The sequence below is a fragment of the Lissotriton helveticus genome, chromosome 2_1, assembly GCF_964261635.1.
Source record: "Lissotriton helveticus chromosome 2_1, aLisHel1.1, whole genome shotgun sequence".
NCBI lineage: Eukaryota > Metazoa > Chordata > Amphibia > Caudata > Salamandridae > Lissotriton > Lissotriton helveticus.
The window spans coordinates 1,130,123,437-1,130,142,916 of NC_136059.1; the positions used below are offsets into that span (position 1 = coordinate 1,130,123,437).

Sequence of the window (19,480 nt, forward strand, 5' to 3'; positions counted from 1 at the left end):
GCGCGGATGATCCTGATTGCCCCGGAATGGCCCAAGCAGTGGTGGTTCACGGACCTGCTTCACCGGTCTCTCCTTCCTTACATACGGCTGCCGTGCAGGCCGGACCTTCTCACGAAGTTCGGGGGACAGATGTTGCACCCCAACCTCTCGTCTGAGTTTGGCGGCATGGCTCCTGAGATAGTGCAAATGGCCATTTGAATCTCCCTGCAGATTGTATGGACATACTGAAGGAAGCCAAGAGACCTTCCACTAGGACTTCTTATGCGTACAAGTGGAAGAGATTTTGTATCTGGTGCAAGTCCAAGAACTATGATCCAACGACATGTAAGGAAGATGTCATCCTTCCTTATCTTCTACGTTTGGCGCAGCCTGGCCTTAATGTCCATTCCATTAAGGTTCATCTCGCTGCATTGACTGCCTACAGGAAATGCCCTTCACAGACTTCCTTTTTTCAGATCCATGTGATCAAAGATTTTCTGGAAGGCTTGAAGAAAGTGTTCCCTCCTGTCAGGCTTCCTTCGCCTTCATGGGAATTGAATGTGGTGCTGTCCAGATTGATGAAGGAGCCTTTTGAACCCATTCATAAGGCTTCGTTGCAGCACCTGTCCTGGAAGGCGGCTTTCCTCGTGGCCATTACATCAGCCCGCAGGGTGAGTGAAATTCAGGCGTTGTGTTGCCAAGAACCTTATACTGTATTTCATGCTGCTAAGGTTGTTATGGGTACTCACCCTAAATTTCTTCCTAAGGTTATTTCTGATTTTCATGTCAACCAGACCATAACTTTGCCTACGTTTTTTCAGAATCCCTCATCTCCAGCGGAAAGGTCGTTACATTCCCTGGACGTTAGGAGGGTGTTGAAATTTTATCTGGATAAAACTAAAGATATTCGTAGGTGTGAGAAGTTGGCCTGATGTGCAGTGTTCACTATTCTAGTGATCACTATATATCAGTCCAAACAACCCTTATTGATGATTGGTTGTAAGTCAACCTTATAGACCAGCTATCCTAGTAGCATGGATACGAGCAGTCTATGGCTAAGACTCTAGAGGGCGTGTTAAGCCAGCTGTTTTACCATCACATTACCCCTTGAACACCCAGTGAAAGGACACCACACAAGTGTTATGAAAATAAACAATGTATTTATTAGGATCACAACAACCCTGTACTCTTTATGAGGACAGGGTGCTAAGCACACAACAAAACTCTTATGAAAATACTTAAGTTAGCACGTTATACACAAATGCCCGAGGGGCACGAAAAACCATATACTCTAAAAGTGGAATGCGAAATTACTAGCAGGTAAGTACAGCACTAATAGGCTTTGGAATCGCTAGGACTTGACTATAGAATCGTTAGATTACTTCTAGGAGACCTAGGGGACTCGGGTGCAGAGTGTGCACTCTCACGCGGGATGCGGGACAAAGTCTATGGAAGCTAGTAAAGGCAAAGTTAGTGTTCACGGGCGAACCCGACCTGGTAGGGAGAAAACGACAGTGGATCCTGACCCTTGGATAGTGAGGCTATGCTGGGACGCCGAAGTTACCTAGCCCAGGGGCTGCAGCTGCATAGGTCTGAAAAGACGTCGGGAATCTCGTTGCCGGACCAGGAGCCTGGAAGAAGGAAGTTGCTGGCAGGCAACCAGTGAAGGAAAGTTCGATGGATCCAAGCCTGGATCGAGGAAGAAGGAAACCTGAAAGCAGAGGGGACCAAGTTCTTGAATCACTAGCCAGTGATTAAGTGGGCACCAGGATGGCACCGGGCGAAGTCACTGCAGTCAGGTGAGTGGGCGCTGCTGGGCTCTGCAGTCTCTCGGACCAGGAGGCGTTGTCGGCGACCAGGATGGAGGTGCGAGCTGTCCCACGAAGGTTCTTGCTGTCGACGTCGCTGGACCCAGGATTGGGCAACAAGTCTTGGCAAATGCAAGGCCCACGCGGTGGACCTAAAATGGCGTCTTAGCCGGACCAGGAGGGTCCAGGGTACTTCTCCGATGGAGGGAAGCAAGGGCCAGTCTGGAGCAACCAGACCAGCAGCAGTGTTGTCGTCGGGCGTCGTTCGGAAGGCCACAAGCCAGCGGGCTAGTAGCCAAACAACGCGGTGAGCAGCAAAAAGCAGAAGGGCCCCACGCCGATCGTGGAGATGCTGGGGGGCTGCTCTTCGGTGTTGGAGCTGCTCAGGGTGGGGGCTTCTCGGACCCCAAAGCACTCACCAGGAAATTACTCGGTGGGCTTGCTGTGCAGAAGTCGTGCAGTCTTGGCGATGGCCGGTCCCTCGAGGTCTCGTCGCACCCACGGTTCTCAGCTGTGCTGTAGAGGTGGGTAGAGGTCAGAGGTGCCAGGGAAGCCGGGTCTCGTCGAGCTGGGCAGTCGGATTCCGGAGGAAGGACGTGCAGCAGACCGCAGTGTTCTTAGATGGTGCCTGCGGATGCAGGGTGACTACTCCTTAGTCACAAGGGAGAATCTTGAGGAAGAAATCGTGAAGTCCTTTCGTGGAAAGTGGTATCTTGATTCCAAAGATGATCTGATTTGGAAGGGGGCCAGTCTCTACCTTTATCTTGGAAAAGGGGGCTGGCACGCGACTAAGTCCTGCCCTAGGGGTGGGACCAGGAGGGGGGTGGTTACACCCACTTCCTTGGCGGGCTTTCCCCAGGCCAGGGGCTGGAGTGCCCCTGGAACTGGTTTCAGCCGGCCTATGCACAGTGAGCACCGGGGTGCCACTTGCAGTCACCTTCCTCTGTAGCCCTGCCTACCTGGAATACACAAAACCCTGTCTGGGACGGTGCTGGCACCGCCCCTGGCAGGAAACCCTTTGTCCTTGCCTCCTGCTCTGGGAGGACTCCCAGCAGCAGGAGGGCAGACTTGTGTCTCGGTGGCAGCATCCATTTTGTGGATGCTAAGGCTCTGTCTGACTTTAACCGGGGTTAGGGGTTACATACATGTCGTGTCCCTCTAGAAGGGTGGAATGCTAACCCCGTCGCCAGAATTGGCGAGGGGTTAGTATTACAATTCGTATGACACCTTACTCGACATGTTTTGATAAAGCGATACCAGAGTTGGCATATAACCGCGAGGATTATAATGCACTTAAGAGTATATGGTATGCGATATCATGGAAACGGCTAAGGGATGGATCCCGAAAGCCGCAGACAGGCTCAGCTCATGCCAGAGCACCATCTCACACGATTCCAAGCACTCTGCCTTCAGGATTGTTAAGGCCTGCCATAGGAGTGACTGATAGGAGATCTGTGTGTCCATTTTTAGGGTTAGATATAGGTATACTATATCTAAAGCAAAGGGTGATTACACCACCTTGCCCCAGCTGTCAAGCAGCCAGTTGTGTCAGATTTGGATGGCCAGCCAGGGGTGGCATAATACATGCTGCAGCCCCTGGTAGGCCCTGGGTACACCTATGCCCTGGGTACCTAAGGTACACTGTACAGGGACTGATAAGGTGACTCAGTATCCAATTAGATATGTACCTAAGGTACATGGAATCCATTTTACAGAGAGAGCAGTAGGCCTGGGGTCCTGAATAGCAGGGCCCCAGGTCAACTAAGTCAGAAAACCAGCAAAACACCAGGCAAAAAGTTGGGGGCAACCATAGTCAGGGATCTACCTTCCTACAGTAGGTCGGACCAATTGTTTATCAATTATGGATCGGTCAGGACGGGTCTTGCGACCTCTAAGCAGTCTATCTCTAGGTGGATTGTGTCCTGCATACAGCTATGTTACCAAAAAGCTAATAAGACCTTAGGAGGTAAACCTAAGGCTCATTCCACCAGGGGCAAAGCTGCCACGACTGCTTTGCTCCGTAATGTTCCTATTGAAGAAATCTGCAAGGCGGCCACTTGGAAGTCGGTCCATACCTTTGCTAAGCATTACTGTCTGGACACTGATGCCAGGGCTCAGGTGTTGGGCAGGCTTCGCTGCGAAATCTGCTCGCGCAATAGTGGTGTTATTTCTCTTTTCTCCACCGCCGCTTTGGTGTGGGGATGGGCTTGCCATTCTATTCTCTAGATTATGACTATACACAGAGATCCCCTACTACAGAAGGAGTAGTTTCTGTCCTGTAACTCCAGTTCTGTAGTAGGGGTATCTCTGCTAGTCATTAGCGCCCTCCCGCCTCCCCGGTGGAGAAAGATATTCATGTAAGGAATGCTGCAGGTCTGGCGTGTTACGCCTTCAAAAAAACCTGAAAGTAAGAGGGACCTGCTGTGCATTCTGGGATACTGGGAGAAGTTCTGGAAAGTTCTCTTAAAGGCACAGTATCCTATTTAAGCCACATAATGGCAGCCTATGGGGCTTGTCTGTCCATGCCTTCCTCTCTATCATTCCAGCGGCTTTTACTGGTAGAGGCTAGTTTCTCTATGGAGGAAACTGGGCAGGCTGTGCTGTTTGTGTGTTCTTTTGGTGGAATTTCTAGTTGAAGTACTGGACAGTGTAGCCTGTGGATATAGGCTGCATTATCTGTCTTTAAATTCTCTCTTTAGTGTCTTTGCAGTTCTGCAATTTTATGACAACTTAAGAGATTATTTTTGATTGCCGGGGTCCACGCACATGGGCGTGACTATTCACTAGATTATGACTATAACAGAGATACCCCTACTACAGAACTGGAGTTACAGGACAGAAACTACTCCTTAGGTAGGCACCAAAACACCACCAGTGGCACAAAAGGGGTGGCTGTGTGCAGAGGTCTTAGTCAGAGTTCAACCCAGTGCTTTCTAAGGGAGACAGGGTGTGCCTTGAGCCACACTGCTTGCCGGTAAGACACCGCCCCGGCGGAGCTGCAGCCGTTGCGGCCAGCTCCATACCCGCCGGTCCCTGGGCGGAACCAGACACCGGAGGAGATCGAGGCCTTCCTCATGGCCATGAGGTCCCTCTCTCCTCCGTCGGGTTCCGCGGCCCCGACTGGGAGTCCACGCGGGCTGGGTGCTTTGGCCCCGGCGCTGTCGGATGCTTCGGCGACTTCGGTCCCGACTGATCCGGGTCGCCGCTGGTTGACCCAACGACCTCGCTGGCGTCGACCCCCAGGGTGTCGGCGCCGTCCACTCACGGCGCCACCCCTGATCCCTCCCTCGGTCAGGATCTGGCGTCGGACCGACGTCGAACGACACCGCATTAGACGCCGGCTGAAGAGCATTTCCTCTTTGATGCGGCTCAATGTTTTGACCCTGAATTTCAGGAGATGGAGGACGAGGAGGATTGGGAGGGGTCTGAGGACCCTTTGACACGTGAGTGTCAATCCTTTCAGGACTGGACAGAGGAACTAGGGGAGGCCAGTGGTCTCGACACTTCCCCTGACACTGGCTTTGTCTCCCCTCCTACCGTGGCTACAGAGGAGGGGGGCTGTTTATAGTGTGGTGCTAACGCGTGCAGCCAAGGCCTTGGCGCTTCCGATCCCAGTCGCTACTATGAGGTCTAACATCCTCACTGAGGTCCTTAAACCGCAGACAGGCTCTCCGGAGCAGCTGCTGCCGTTTAATAAGGCTCTCATGGACGTCCTGTTGGGCACCTGGTCCAGGCCCGCTACAGGCCCCCCTGTAGATAGGAACGTCGCCAGGCTCCACCGCCCAGCTCCGGGTGACCCTAGCTTCCTGTCCACCTATCCCACCCCACCCCCGAGAGCCTGGTTATCCAGGCCTCTACTTCCCAATCCGCATTCCCAACTTCACCCCCAGATTGGGAATCCAAAAGGTATGAACAGTTTGGCAAGAAACTGTTCTCGTCCCTCAGTTGTGGACTGCGGTCAGTCAACACCGCTTGCCTTTTGGGCCGCTATACCCACTCTCTGTGGGACACGGTTGCGGACGTGCTGCCAGAGTGCCCGGAGGGGGCCCGGGCAAAGCTCGCTCAAGCCCTCGCGGAGGGACGAGACGCGGCGCGGTACTCCATACAATGTGGGCTGGATACCACAGACTTGCTGGGCAGGGCGATGTCAACGACGGTGGCGGTTCGCCGCCACGCCTGGCTGAGTTCCGCCAACTTCTCGGCTGATGTCCAGAACACCCTCATGGACATGCCGTTTGATGGCAGCCACCTCTTTGGTGGCAAGGCAGATCATGCGCTTGAACGTTTCAAGGACTCCAGGGCTACAGCCAAGTCCTTGGGCCTCTCGGGCCAGCATCAGCAGCAGTCTGCCTTTCGCTCCTTTCGTGGCCAAGGATGGGGTGCCCCTTCACGTCCTGCCAGCCACGGGCCGCAGTCTAACATCCAGCGTGGCGGCGGACGTGGTAACCGCCGTGGAGGTGCCAGGGGACAACGGCGAGGCTAGTCCACATCCACCCCGCAGCATCCGCCTCAAAGCCCTCCAAGTCTGAGCTTTCAGGCCCATTTAACGCCAGTGGGGGCAGGGTTCGCCATCACCTCCTCCACTGGCGCTCCATCACGTCAGACAGGTGGGTTCTGCAAATCGTCCGAAGGGGCTACTCCCTCCCCTTCCAGGCGACCCCTCCAGCCATGCCACCGCAGTACCACCGTGTGTCGGGGGATTACTTGCAACTTCTGCAAGAGGAAGTTACGGCCCTCTTGGCCAAGGGGGCCATCGAGCGCATTCCTGGGCCAGAAGTAGGGTGTGGTTGCTATTCCCACTACTTTCTGGTTCCCAAGAAGGACAAAAGGGACCTACGCCCTATCTTGGACCTCCGGAACGTCAACTGCTTCCTCCGGAAGGAGAAGTTAAAAATGCTGACATTGGCTCAGGTCTTAGCTGCCCTAGACCCTGGAGACTGGATGGTAGCCTTGGACTTGCAGGACGCCTATTTCCACATCCCCGTCCTGCTGGCCCACCGGCGCTACCTGCGGTTCACGGCAGGCCACGAGCACTTTCAGTTTACCGTGCTCCCCTTCGGCCTTACCAGCGCCCCACTGGTGTTCACGAAAGTGATGGCTGTGGTCGCAGCTCACCTGCACAGGTTAGGGTATGTCAGTCTTCCACTACCTCGACGACTGGTTGTTGAAGGCGCGCTCGCCCCAGACAGTCGTCAGCCACCTTCAGACTACGGCCGACCTCCTGCACTTGCTGGGGTTCTCCATCAATGTGCCGAAGTCATACCTGTGTCCCTCTCAGAAGCTCCTCTTCATCGGAGCGGTTCTGGACTCTGCGCAGTTTCGGGTTTATCCTCCAGAACAGCGGGTTCGGAATATTCAGGCTCTGATTCCGATCTTTCAGCCTTTATCCCGGGTCTCGGTTAGGTTGACTCTGCGGCTTCTGCGGCTGATGGCCTCCTGCATCCTTATGGTGCATCATGCCAGGTGGCGGATGCGGGCTCTGCAGTGGGACCTGAAGTTTCAGTGGGCCCAGCATCAGGGCAACCTGTCCGACCATGTCCTGATCTCGGAGGGCACTGCGAGACAGTTGCAGTGGTGGCTCACGGACCGCGATTGGGTCAGCGGCAGATCCCTCTCCATACCCCAACCGGGGCACGTAGTCGTGACTGATGCGTCCCTCCTGGGTTGGGGGGGGCCACATGGGAGAGGTGGAGATCAGAGGCCTCTGGTTTCCGGCGGAGTCCCGGCTCCACATCAACCTTCTGGAGCTGCGTGCGATCCGGCTTGCACTGAAGGCATTGCTTCCTTCTGTCCGGGGAAGTGTAGTGCAGGTGTTCACGGACAACACCACCGCCATGTGGTACTCCAACAAACAGGGCGGGGTGGGTTCGTGGACCCTTTGCCAGGAAGCTCTGCGCCTCTGGCAATATATGGAACACCAGGGCGTCCCTCTGGTGGTTCAACACCTGGCAGGTTCATTGAACGCCAGGGCGGACAAACTCAGCACTCGGACGTGGCGCAAGGCCTCTTTCGCCAGTGGGGAGAGCCTTGGTTAGATCTATTCGCCACATAAGAGAACGCGCAAGGTCATCAGTTCTGTGCGTTGGAATTTCCAAGGCGGCACTCGCTCGGAGACGCTTTTCGTCGCGAGTGTCGTTGCGGTCTGTTGTACGCCTTTCTGTATATACCACTTCTGCCCAGAGTGCTGAAGAAGATCAGGTGCGACTGGGCCCAAGTCACCCTTGTGGCTCCGGACTGGGCACGAAGGTACTGGTACCCCGAGCTACTCAGCATGTCAGTCAATCCCCCGATTAGTGTGCCTCTTCAGGAGGACCTTCTGTCGCAGCAGCAGGGGACGGTCCTCCACCCGAACCTGTCCAGCCTCCACCTCCATGCGTGGAGATTGAGCGGCGGCTGTTGAGGTCATTTGACTTGCCTCCTGAAGTCTGTGATGTCATTCTGGCAGCCAGGCGTCCCTCCACAAAAACGGTATACGCCTGCAGGTCGAACAAATTTGTGGCATGGTGCACAGCAAAGACTTTGGATCCCCTTTCTGCACCTCTTTCAGAGGTGGTTCTCTTCCTTCTTTCTCTTGCCCAGCAGGGCTCTGCTCTGGTTACTATCAAGGGCTACCTCTCTGCCATTTCAGCCTTTTTAAGGCTTCCTGATCAGCCTTCTCTTTTCAAGTCCCCTGTTGTAAATAGGTTCTTGAATGGCATCACTCGCATGTTTCCTCCTGTTCCTTTCGTGATGCCTCAGTGGGACTTGAACCTTGTTCTTACTTATTTGATTTGTGCTCCTTTCGAGCAGCTCCACAATTGCCCTCTTCGTCTTCTCACTCTTAAGACTGCCTTCCTGGTTGCTGTCAGGCTCTGCTTTCTGACCTCTTCGGGGCTGTGTTCCTCGTTAAAACAAAGTTGTGTGGGTAGTCCTTCCCCCTGGAGTTTAGCGCGCTTGCGCCGCTTTGCCTATAACCTCCCCATCAGAACCGCCTCAGAGTCTGATGGATCACGCACAGACAACTAAGGGTGTTCAACCGGGGAGGGAAAGGAAGGGAACAGCAGGGAGGGAGACCTGAAACGACAAAGAACGGGTTTAGACAAAACCCCCCCTGCTCAAGTAATACTAGTCCTCCCACTCTATCTCACTCTCTTTACCACCCAGAGAAAACCTTTACCTCCTAAGCGTACCTGTAAAGAAAAAAAGACGTGAGTGATTCAGTAGTAGACTCTCAAGGCTGAGGTATCAGGCACTCCACCCAGCTGCAAGGATGACAAAGCACAAACACGTTGTTTTTCAAACAAAAGACCCTAAGAAGAAAGGGGCTGTTCTCATCCTAATCTACCAGATACACCTACCGAATGTGCACGGGATACATTCTTCAATGGGGGGAGTTAATTCGTTTTGATTATACCCCGCTTGGAGTCTCCTACATACACAAAGCATGAGAAACAAGGAACATGTGATGTAAAGAATGTAGCAATATAATGTACAACAAAAATAGTTATTGCTTGCAACCTGGTGTTATTGAAGCACACCAACAAACAGATATACCCCCACGTTCGTATCTTGTAAGGGTGTTTGCACGTGTAAGTCTTTTTCTCACACACTCGGAAGAGCTACAAAAGAATCCCCTCCTTGTAAAGTTCGTGACAAGGTTCTGACGAGGGTAAAGTCTTCCTCGTTAAAACAAAGTTCTGTGGGTAGTCCTTCCCCCTGGAGTTTAGCGCGCTTGCGCTGCTTTGCAAAATGTTCAAAAGTCAAATCACCAGGACGCCGAGTGTTACTCTCACACCCAGCCCGGTTGTTTTCCCTTCAGCCGAGGGGAAAACCAATGAAAGACTAGCGTTACACGCCCTTGCGTGAAACACCAAGGTCGGATTGAGAATGACGGCAAAGTAATCCCAGACGCGGTAAAAGTCCGCTAGCTTACCGCCTCCTCCGTTTCTCACCAAACGCTCACCAGGAAGAAACCAGAATTATCGGCAAAGACTTCGTTCTCTCTCAGTTCTTTTGATGATTCGTTGCGCACGTCCTGTGCGTGACTTGCGTAATGTCCTCTGGCATGCCGGGAGTTGTAGTCAGTTATTCCTCCATTGTCTCGGAATCACGGAAAACGGGTTTCGAAAAACCCTCCGTCGGGCGGATCATGACAGTTGCCATCCCCTCTGCCAGGAGAGTGAGTGAGCTCCAGGCTCTTTCTTCTAATCCTCCTTTCCTTTCTGTCCATCCTGATAAGGTTGTTTTAAGAACGCGTCCCTCTTTCCTGCCCAAGGTAGTCACAGCCTTCCACATCGGGCAGTCTGTCACTTTGCCCACCTTCTTTCCGCATCCCTCGAAAGCGGAAGAGAGGCTCCACCGTCTGGACCCAAAACGTGCGCTCTCATTCTATCTGGATCGCACACGCCAGTTCCGGGTGGACGACCAGCTCTTTGTTGGTTATGAGGGCGCTAAGAAGGGACGGGCGGTGCACAAACTAACCATCTCTCGGTGGGTCGTCTTGTGCATCAAGGTTTGCTACTCTTTGGCGAAAAAGGAGCCTCCTGTTGGGCTGAGGGCCCATTCCACTCGGTGCTTATAACAATACAAAATAATTAGGGAGTCACCCTAAAATCACAAAGAAGATGAAATTAGGTGGTGTGTACTAGAGGCAGTAAACTTAAACAAAAGAGGGGGTGATCTAAATACAAAACGAAAAAAAAGGGAGCAGTTTTATATGTCTAAATTTGAGACCTTTAAAAACGGTTTAAACAGGGAGGAATGGGAGAGAATCCTCTGATTACATGCTCCGCTTTTTGTTCTGTATACCTACCCATATCTGTAAAAACCTTACAAAAACCTGGTAAAAACTCAATCTTAGTTAATAATAGAGCTACACATATACTGGATGTGTTTTACCTTGATCAGTGTAACTAAAATGTAAAGAGAATGATGATCACTATCAATGACAGCAGATAAGGAATTATAACATCAACTTAAGCTAGCTTACATTGGATCTCTGCGAAAAATGAGATCAACTTGATTAATAACACTCAGTAAAATCTCGATAATCTGCAAACCATGGTATTGATAGACATAAACCAAACATCAATATCCATTCCATAAAAAACTAACTTAGAATTAACCGTATACATAGAATATACAGACACTCCAAGATGGCGGGGTATAGAATTTGACTTTGATAATCGAGCTTATCTCATTGCGGGAAATTAGAATCTACCCGTAGGCCCCAAAACACTGCCGCAGGCTACTTTATACACAAAACAGAGCGCGGGTGTTTGACTGACATAAGTAGTCATTGGATATGCCGCAAAATAGACAACCAAATCCACTTCAAGATGGCGGAACCAGGCACCAAATGATCAATTTAACCCATTCCAAGATGGCGCAACTAGGCATAAAAAAAGATCGCGTTTGGGTAGTACCCAACTAGATATTTAAACAGCCATCAAAACATATAGGAACAGCGGAATGGGCAAAAACGGCAATTCTCCTGAGTACAATTGATAACTAGAATTTTTTGTTTATTAATTTATTTAAATGAGTATTTAAAAGACGTGAAGCTAGAACCTCCGCGATGGTATCAACAATGTATTTTTGATCTTGTTTGATCTTTCACATTAATAGCGAAGAAAAGTGGAACCCAAAACAACAGGTCAATGTATTAAGATAGAATACTAACCTGGGCAAGAAAGATCTAAACAAATAGGTAGAACATGTTCCAAGATGGCCGAAGTGTTCACAGGAATAAGGCCAGGCAAACGCTTGAAACTCTCCTAATCAGAATCAATTAGGTGCTTGTTATTCAATTAACCAGAGTATAAGTAAGAGAGTAAAACTGAACCACGATCTCAGTTGCAGCCCAGACACAGGACAGTGCGGAAGTAGCTTCAAGGAAATTTACAAGTAAGTGCTGGCCCTCTCAAATAGTAGTTTTAACCTTAGGGTAATCAACTACAAAAATAAGGAATTCGAGCCTTATTCTTAATACCTCTTCTTCTTGAATCTATTAGAAGGGACCATTAGAATAAAATTTGATCTTTTCTATCTTTTGATAAATAGAATCCCTGAAAATATAAAAGCAGGGAGATCAAGAAGCTGATCAACCAGAAAAGGAGAAGGTTGCTCACAGTTAACAATCAAAAGGTAATACGGACAATGAAGAGTGAGAATAATGGAATTTATTTCTGTTAGAAGTGGGCAACTAATAACGCTTGGTTATGTTTTCTATAGTTACCTGATGCTTAAACCACACCCAACCTGTTAAAGACCCTTAGCATAACGTACTAGAGTTAAGAGTTATCATTTGAAACTCCTTGTAACAACTAATAGGGTTGGACAGTTATAAAAATGATACAAACTTTATCTTTTTACTTGTTGCAGTCCAAAACAGAACAGATAAATATCTTAATAAACACAGAAGGGGAATTTTCTGTTCAACTCAAAAAACAAAAAAACTAAAAATACCAACTAGGACCAAGTTTATCTAATCAAAGGTCAGCAAAAAAATGTTCTTTACAATTGTCGCTTTAAATGTACCAAGCAAGCGATCAATAATCAGTGAAGATATATCTGTTCCCATAGCTAACATTTGGTAATGAATAACCAGCAGCTTGAGAAATAACTTCAACAGCAGAGAAGATATACAAAACCCTGCCTTATAAAATACAAAGTAAGTCAATTCTACGATTTACAGTAAACAATCGTTTTTATGATTACTCCAAGAGGACCATCACAATGGCATAACATAACTATACCAGTAGTATTTGGTGGACATACACCATAGAGCTAAATATAATAAAGCTAAAATGAGAATCTTATGGTTTAGCATGCTAAACCTGGATACTAAAGCTGATCAAGAAACGAGACACCACGGGGCAACAAATGGTAGAAGTTAAAAAAGATCTTTTATTCATAGATTTGTATAGATGATCCCCCTTGTAGTTGAATATTCTTATTGTTGAATGAAATGACATGTAATGTATAAACAGAGATGTTTAGAAGACAGAGGTAATACTAACCGGAATAATTAGTTTTTTTTTTAGAAATGGAATAAAGAGGTCTGTTGAATAGAATGCTTAGTAACAAAGTTTTTCTGTTTACATCTTTTGTATAGATTGTTTTTAACCATAGAAAGCATTGTCCTGAAGAAGGTGTTCAACTTGTTCACAGAAACGCAGCGTCGACAGTTTATTGTGCTTTTTCTTTTAATTATAATTTTTAATAGAAAATGTTTTATGATTATGCTTTTGTATAAAATGGATGATATTTTGTTTTTATGAAATGTTAATAAAATGTATAATATCAATTTTGTGATAAATAAATATACTGACTTAAATCAACCTAACCTCTATTATTTGAGCATTACCTCTTGTCTTACCACTCATATATCCCTGAATTTTGTTATAACTATGCATGTTTAAGTAAGAAAGGAATATGATCCATACTGATTAGTTCCCCTGTAAATTTATTACTGTGTGGTGCGCTTTAAACCTGATCATACCCCCCAGGTGCTGATTAAACGCAGTGATAGAAGGGCTGTATATTGCAGTCCGCTCTATCATCCACAACCAGGAAAAGGGAACATCTTTTATTTTTTTGTTGCCCATTCCACTCGGGCCACGGCGGCTACTACTGCCCTGGGTCGGGGAGTCCCCTTGCAGGACATCTGTCAGGCAGCTACGTGGGCCTCACTGCACACGTTTGCTAGACAATACTGCCTGGACAGCCAAGTCCGGAGAGATGGCTTCTTTGGCCGTTCCGGTCTCCAGGACTTTTTTGGTGTGATCATTGGTTCGCAGACCCACCACCGGGGTTGGTATTGCTGGGGTATCTATTCTAAGGTAAGGACTCGAACTAACGTGTTTCTTTCAGATGAACAAGTTACTTACCTTCGGTAACACTGTATCTGTAAGAAACATTAGTTAGTTAGATTCCTTACCGCCCGACCCATCCTCCCCGTTCTGCGAACCGATATCTAGGGTTAAGGTCATCCCTTTCAGGGCCCTAGTTTCATGGCACCAGTGTCGGTTTTTATCACGGCTCTGTGTTTCTGGCGCGGAAATGCTGTGTATGAGAACTGATGTCAGCGCGCGAGGGCGGCGTCTAAGTACTCCGACGTCATCCCAGTGCCAACGATGACGGATGCGGAGTCGCAGACGACGCCTACCGACGTGCAAGGGTACTGCTTCGCAAAATTTTCCGGATACAGTCGGACGCCCAGGGGTTATTCTAAGGTAAGGAATCTAATGTTTCTTACAGATACATCATTACCGAAGGTAAGTAACTTGTTCTTTCGAGCAGCTCAGCAACCTTGGGAAGTGACCACTGAGAGATGCATCTAGAAAATAGATGCTATAGGATAGAAATTATTTGTTAGTGCTTTTTTGTTTTCTCCCTAGTACACAACAAGCATTGGAAAAGCCCGTAGATTTAACATGTGGATGCACTTACCTTCTACAACTCTTTCAAACTGGAGTTTGCCAGTGCATTTTGAAGGCAAAGGCATTCGCTAAAGGTATTCAAACATATGTAATGTCTGAACAAATAGGGCTGCTCCTCTTTCTTCTTCCTACCTCGAATACCTGTCTGCCATCTAAGATTGTGGCCTTCTCACCATTTCTGTTCTCCACAACTAACCGCTATTGTAACTGTTTTCCTGGCCTCTACCCCTTACCCTAAACTTAAACCTGTACTTTCCCCTAATCATTTTCAGTAATCTTCTACGGCTACAATGTTATCCTCTCTATACCAGTCATTAACTGAAAACCAAAATAATAAGCATTACAAAACCATACATTTGATGCTTATCTCACACCATAACTTTCTTGTATTCCAAAGAAAAATAACGTAACTCTGTGGCTAAAAAAATAGTTCTAATATCGTAGCTGAACTAATCTTTGTTTTAGGGGAGTCTTAGTAAAGTACATAATAATATAATATCATTGTACAAGCCTCGAACCTCCTTTGTGGATTAATTTAGCATCATGTTATGGTGAAGTGTATATGAGGAGGGACGGACAGTACACCTGATGGCGATATAGAGTGCAGCAGGTGACATATAGTCTTTAGGCCAGCTGTTGAAAACCCAAAAACCGATCGTCTACTAATAAAAGGACATGGATAAAGAGAGCATAGGTCTTCTAACCAGGAAGTCTTAGTGAACCACATTAAATGCCTGTCTGTACTGTACCATTCCAAAATAGCTAAACATAAAGCAGCATCCATCTTGCCCAAATGTCAAGATCAACCTTCAACCTTCTCATCAACCTATAGAAATGACTGCTAAACCCAATGAAAGGGATGAGGTACAGTAAAAATTGGGGTATCGATTTATTAAATGTTGCGGTTCTACCATAGATTATGAATACTTGAAAATTAAATTATTTTGTGTCATATCATCTGATCTTCGCATCCTGTAATCGCCTTTTTGACCTCTAGGGACAATAGTACTTGTACTGTGAAGTTGCATGACAACAGAACAAGCATTTGTCTGCTACCAGTACGCCTTTTGAAGCAGTGGAATAATTGGACCGTTTCCTCATACCCTTTTTCTTGTTTGTTTCAGACGACGAGCCTGATGACTTTTTTATGAAAACCTAGCTGTTTGTACAGATGAAGCACATGGACACTTGATTGAAATATTTCAATAACGATTTTAGCTAATTACGTGTTTTGTACAGTACGTTAACAGACTAAATTGTAATAAAAAACTTTTTTATTAGCATATTGACGTTCTTATTTCACTTGTACCTTAATGTGACTACAATTAAGTCTTGCAGATCCTTGTACATTTTATTTGCTGGGTATCTGTAACACATACTGATGGAGCGGGGATTCTGAAATGGCAAACGTCCGGTGTAATCGTTATGCGAAACCCGTCACTATTCATGCGGACTTTTTTTGTCAATTTGGAGACCGACTGGCAATCATTTACATACATTCCCATAAACAATGAAGACCAGTGTGGCTCCACAGGAAACAACAAAGAAAATTATAGTGAGTTAAAAAGATTCATTACGAATATTTGTTAAATTAAGGTAATTTATTAATTAATTTATCAAGTGTTCCGTTGTAAGCATCATTATTACAAGTTTAAATGATTCGTGAGCCAATATTTTAAGATAAAGAAAATAGAACATTAACAAGAACTACACCAAGATTACAGAATATGCAACAAGTGTGTTTTATAAAGGAAACCCCTAATCTACATTAAGCAAGTATTGGTCGGAAAGGGTCTCTGGTTGGGCAAATAAGGTAAGGTGTCTGCTTCAGAAAAGCCAACTAAAGGTTTCTGACGAGAGAATGTGATAGTTTAGGATTTTAGCCTTTGCACCAAGGCAGTGGAGAGCAGCAGAGGTGAGAAAATATCTGTTTGAAGTCGGCAAGCATTTCTCTCTAGTCTAAGGAATAGACACTGTTATTATTCAACAAGGCTCTAGTTTGCAACATTACAGCTTGTTCTCATTCTCGAGAGCCAGTCATATTACTTTAGACTCTGGGAGCAGGTAAACTCCCCTCTTTCTCAGGACAACTCAGTGGTCCAAGTATGGCTCTGTCCTTGAATTGTTTTACTGGACAGAGTGTCGAGTACAGTCAGCTCTTGCCTGATGCGCACTCCCATTTTGGCATCTTCCGATTAGAACCTTACTATCTGTCATCTAATACATAACAGTAAACTATCCACTAGCTAGAAAGGTATCGGGGCGGGGGGGTTACACAGCATCTGCAGTGGGAAAACATAATGTTCAAAAGAGAAAGGAAACATGCAGGCCTCTTAGCCATAAACTTGTATAATAAGATGTTCAAAATGGCAATCGGAATGTGACTAACTTAAGTTACATAGCATGTTAGCTTGGGTGCTGCTTTTAATGGCTAAAAGTGGTCACCTACTACAAATTATATGATTGATATGCACATGCTATTAAAAATGTAAATCGCATTTTCCTAATAAATGTGCTTAATTATGCAAAGGTAAAATTGCGCTTCTCTAATCCTATCCAGAGGTTCCACCAAATGCCGCAAATAGTGCAGTAACCTGTTTTTTAGGAGAAGCTGTAAGTGAGCATGCAAATATAGAAAACAATTTTGTTGTGTATGTTACATTAATCAATCAATCAATTATAAACTTTATTCGGCTTTTCTGATAAAAACCATAAAGTGAAAGATACAATAAAAAGAGCTCCCAGCCAGTTTATTGCAACAATTAACAATTTCCATATGTAAATATTAAACCCCTATTTGACATAAATAAAAATTATAAATCTAAATTCCTCAAGCTAGCTTAAAACATACTACTAGTCACAGCTACATCTAAGCCTGACTGCAGCCTTTAAAAAAACAAGGACTTACCATAACATGGGCCCCGAGAGCATAGTTGAAGTAAAAGCGGGCCGCACTTGTTTAAAATTTGCTATTCTTAAAATGTATATTATGTAGGTCTTCCTCGGCACATCATAATGACTGCAAAACATTAAAAAGTGGATCATGTCATGGGGGACTTACTATCACAACGGCCTGGTGGGGTCTCACCTTTGCTGCTCCCTCTAGGGTGGGCAAGGAGAAGATAAAATAAGTCAAAGCAAACCCGTGTCAGCAAAAAGCAGTCGTAAGTGTTAGTGAGCCCAAGGACATGCGGTTCCTCAGATTGAATGCTTTTCAGAATTATATATTTACATACGCTGGGCTGCATCAACTCGCACTCCTCCCTTTTTACTACACGGAATCTAAAAAAGTACTCCTTAGCCCATGGTAAATCATTCATACTGATTGAATCCAGGTCACTGAAAAGGTCATTCCTTCCAGAAGTCCTAAACCCTTACCTGATATAATTCAACCAGGGGATATGATGGGCGTAATCAAGGGCCATGCAATCTTTTATGATGTCTTTATGGAGAGTAGTCCCCTTGGTCCTCCACACTTCAAGCCAATAAGATAATGGGCGGAATGACCGCAGATCTGACTGGTAGGCCATACCCAATTCTTCGTGAACAGAAAAAGTAGGAGTTCCCTGGGGTACACAAAGGAGTCGTCTACAAAACCTATTTTCAATTCTTTGTAGCTCATCAACTAAAGTATAACCCCAAATTTCGCTGCCATAAGAACAGCGTTGTCTGCGTATAATTGTACCGGCAGACCTTGCTGACTCACCTGGGGGCAGTCTACCCGAGTGTCGCTTAGTGTGGTACAACAGACGAAATGCTGGAAACAGTGAGACAAATGCTACAAACAAACGCAAATTGTAGCACACAGAGGGGGAAGATAGTGAGGACAGAGATAAATTGGTACAAGCAGAGGGTGCAAGACTACAGGCAGAGAAGGAAAAGATTTAACATGGTAGCGCTGTCTAATACACACCAGCAACCATATCATAATAGCCCTCTGCAGATAAACATGAGAGGGTGCAGGCAGAAGGTGCAGGGAGAGGGATAGTGCAGAGTGAAAATACATTTCCAAATTACAGAACTATCTCTATACCAGCATTTAATCAAATCATGAGACACAATATCAAAATAAAGAGTACCCTATAAACAGAGATGCAAACTGTGAGGAGTCACAGGTGACATTATAGAAAAAGGTGCAAATATAATTCTTTAATTGACACAGACACTCGGTGTGATCCTAGTCAAAAATGTTAAAACCATACATTTTACAAAAACACAGATACTGAGAGCGCCTAGGGGGTCAGGGACACTCTACCCTGCCCCCTTTCCATGTTCTTCACTTTTATTTTGCCCTCTTTTCAGCCTCACACAATGGCGGCCAACACTTCCTGGTTACCACCGAATCGAATGTTCAGACGTCTAACAGCAAATCAGAATTCCGCTCGCGCACGATAGGTGCGCGCTTATAGATGTATACATTTTTTCAAATTTGATTTTCTCAACAACTACTGGAGGGATTTACACCATTTAAACAAAACGGCGATCTGCGAATCAGACGCTACCATTTTGCCAAATTTCTTGTAATTCCGTTCAGCCGTTCGGGCTGGGAGTGGTGTGGCTCACTGGTTAGAGGCGGCAGACCCAGAAGCAGAAGTCGGCCCGGGACCAGGGCTCGATTCCCGACGCGGCAGGGTCGTGGACCAGGGTCAGCGGACTCGATAATTCTAGCCACGGTGCCTACTCTAACTAGGGGTCCCACTCGGCAACTCTGGGCATTAGCTTGCCTAATCTCCACAACGGCCCCATCAACGCAGGGGATGCCTGGCTCCACCTTGGGGATTCCCAGCAGGGACCATCCCACAGGGAAAGCCAGGACGGGTTCCCCAGTGGTATAGAGCGCCGGGACGCAACAGTGCGCTTTACAAGTATACGCATTACATTACCTTCTCCAGGTCGTGTATATATATATTGAATAAAAACGGGGCTAGTTTACGGGCCTGTCGCACCCCTCTCTGGATTGGGAATTGACGGGTAACCTGGCCATCATTTGTGAAACGAACCACCGCTTTGGTGTCCCTGTGAAGTTCACAAAGGAAAACGACAATCTCCTTGTCCACACCCATGCTCAACAAGCTCTCCCATAACTCAATTCTGTTGACACTGTCAAAGGCGGAGGACAGGTCCTTAAAGGCAAGATGTATACTACCTGATCGAGCAATGGTATATTTGTTAACAATCATATACAGGTTAAAGCATTGGTCCATTGTGGACCTCCTTGGGCGAAAACCATATTGTATGTCAGTTAAGATATTATCATCCGCCCATGAGGAC

General features: G+C 46.9%; 1 protein-coding gene across 2 annotated transcripts in view; it reads left to right on the plus strand.

The window, feature by feature from the left end:
- HAUS6 (HAUS augmin like complex subunit 6) overlaps positions 1-15,492 on the plus strand; it is a 393,765-nt gene extending 378,273 nt beyond the window's left edge. For both annotated transcript variants that reach the window (XM_078675970.1, XM_078675969.1), the window contains one exon: positions 15,334-15,492. In XM_078675970.1, coding sequence (XP_078532096.1) covers positions 15,334-15,368 — 35 coding nt within the window. In that variant the 3' untranslated portion in view covers positions 15,369-15,492. The remainder of the gene's footprint in view (positions 1-15,333) is intronic.
- The last annotated feature ends 3,988 nt before the right edge of the window (positions 15,493-19,480 follow it).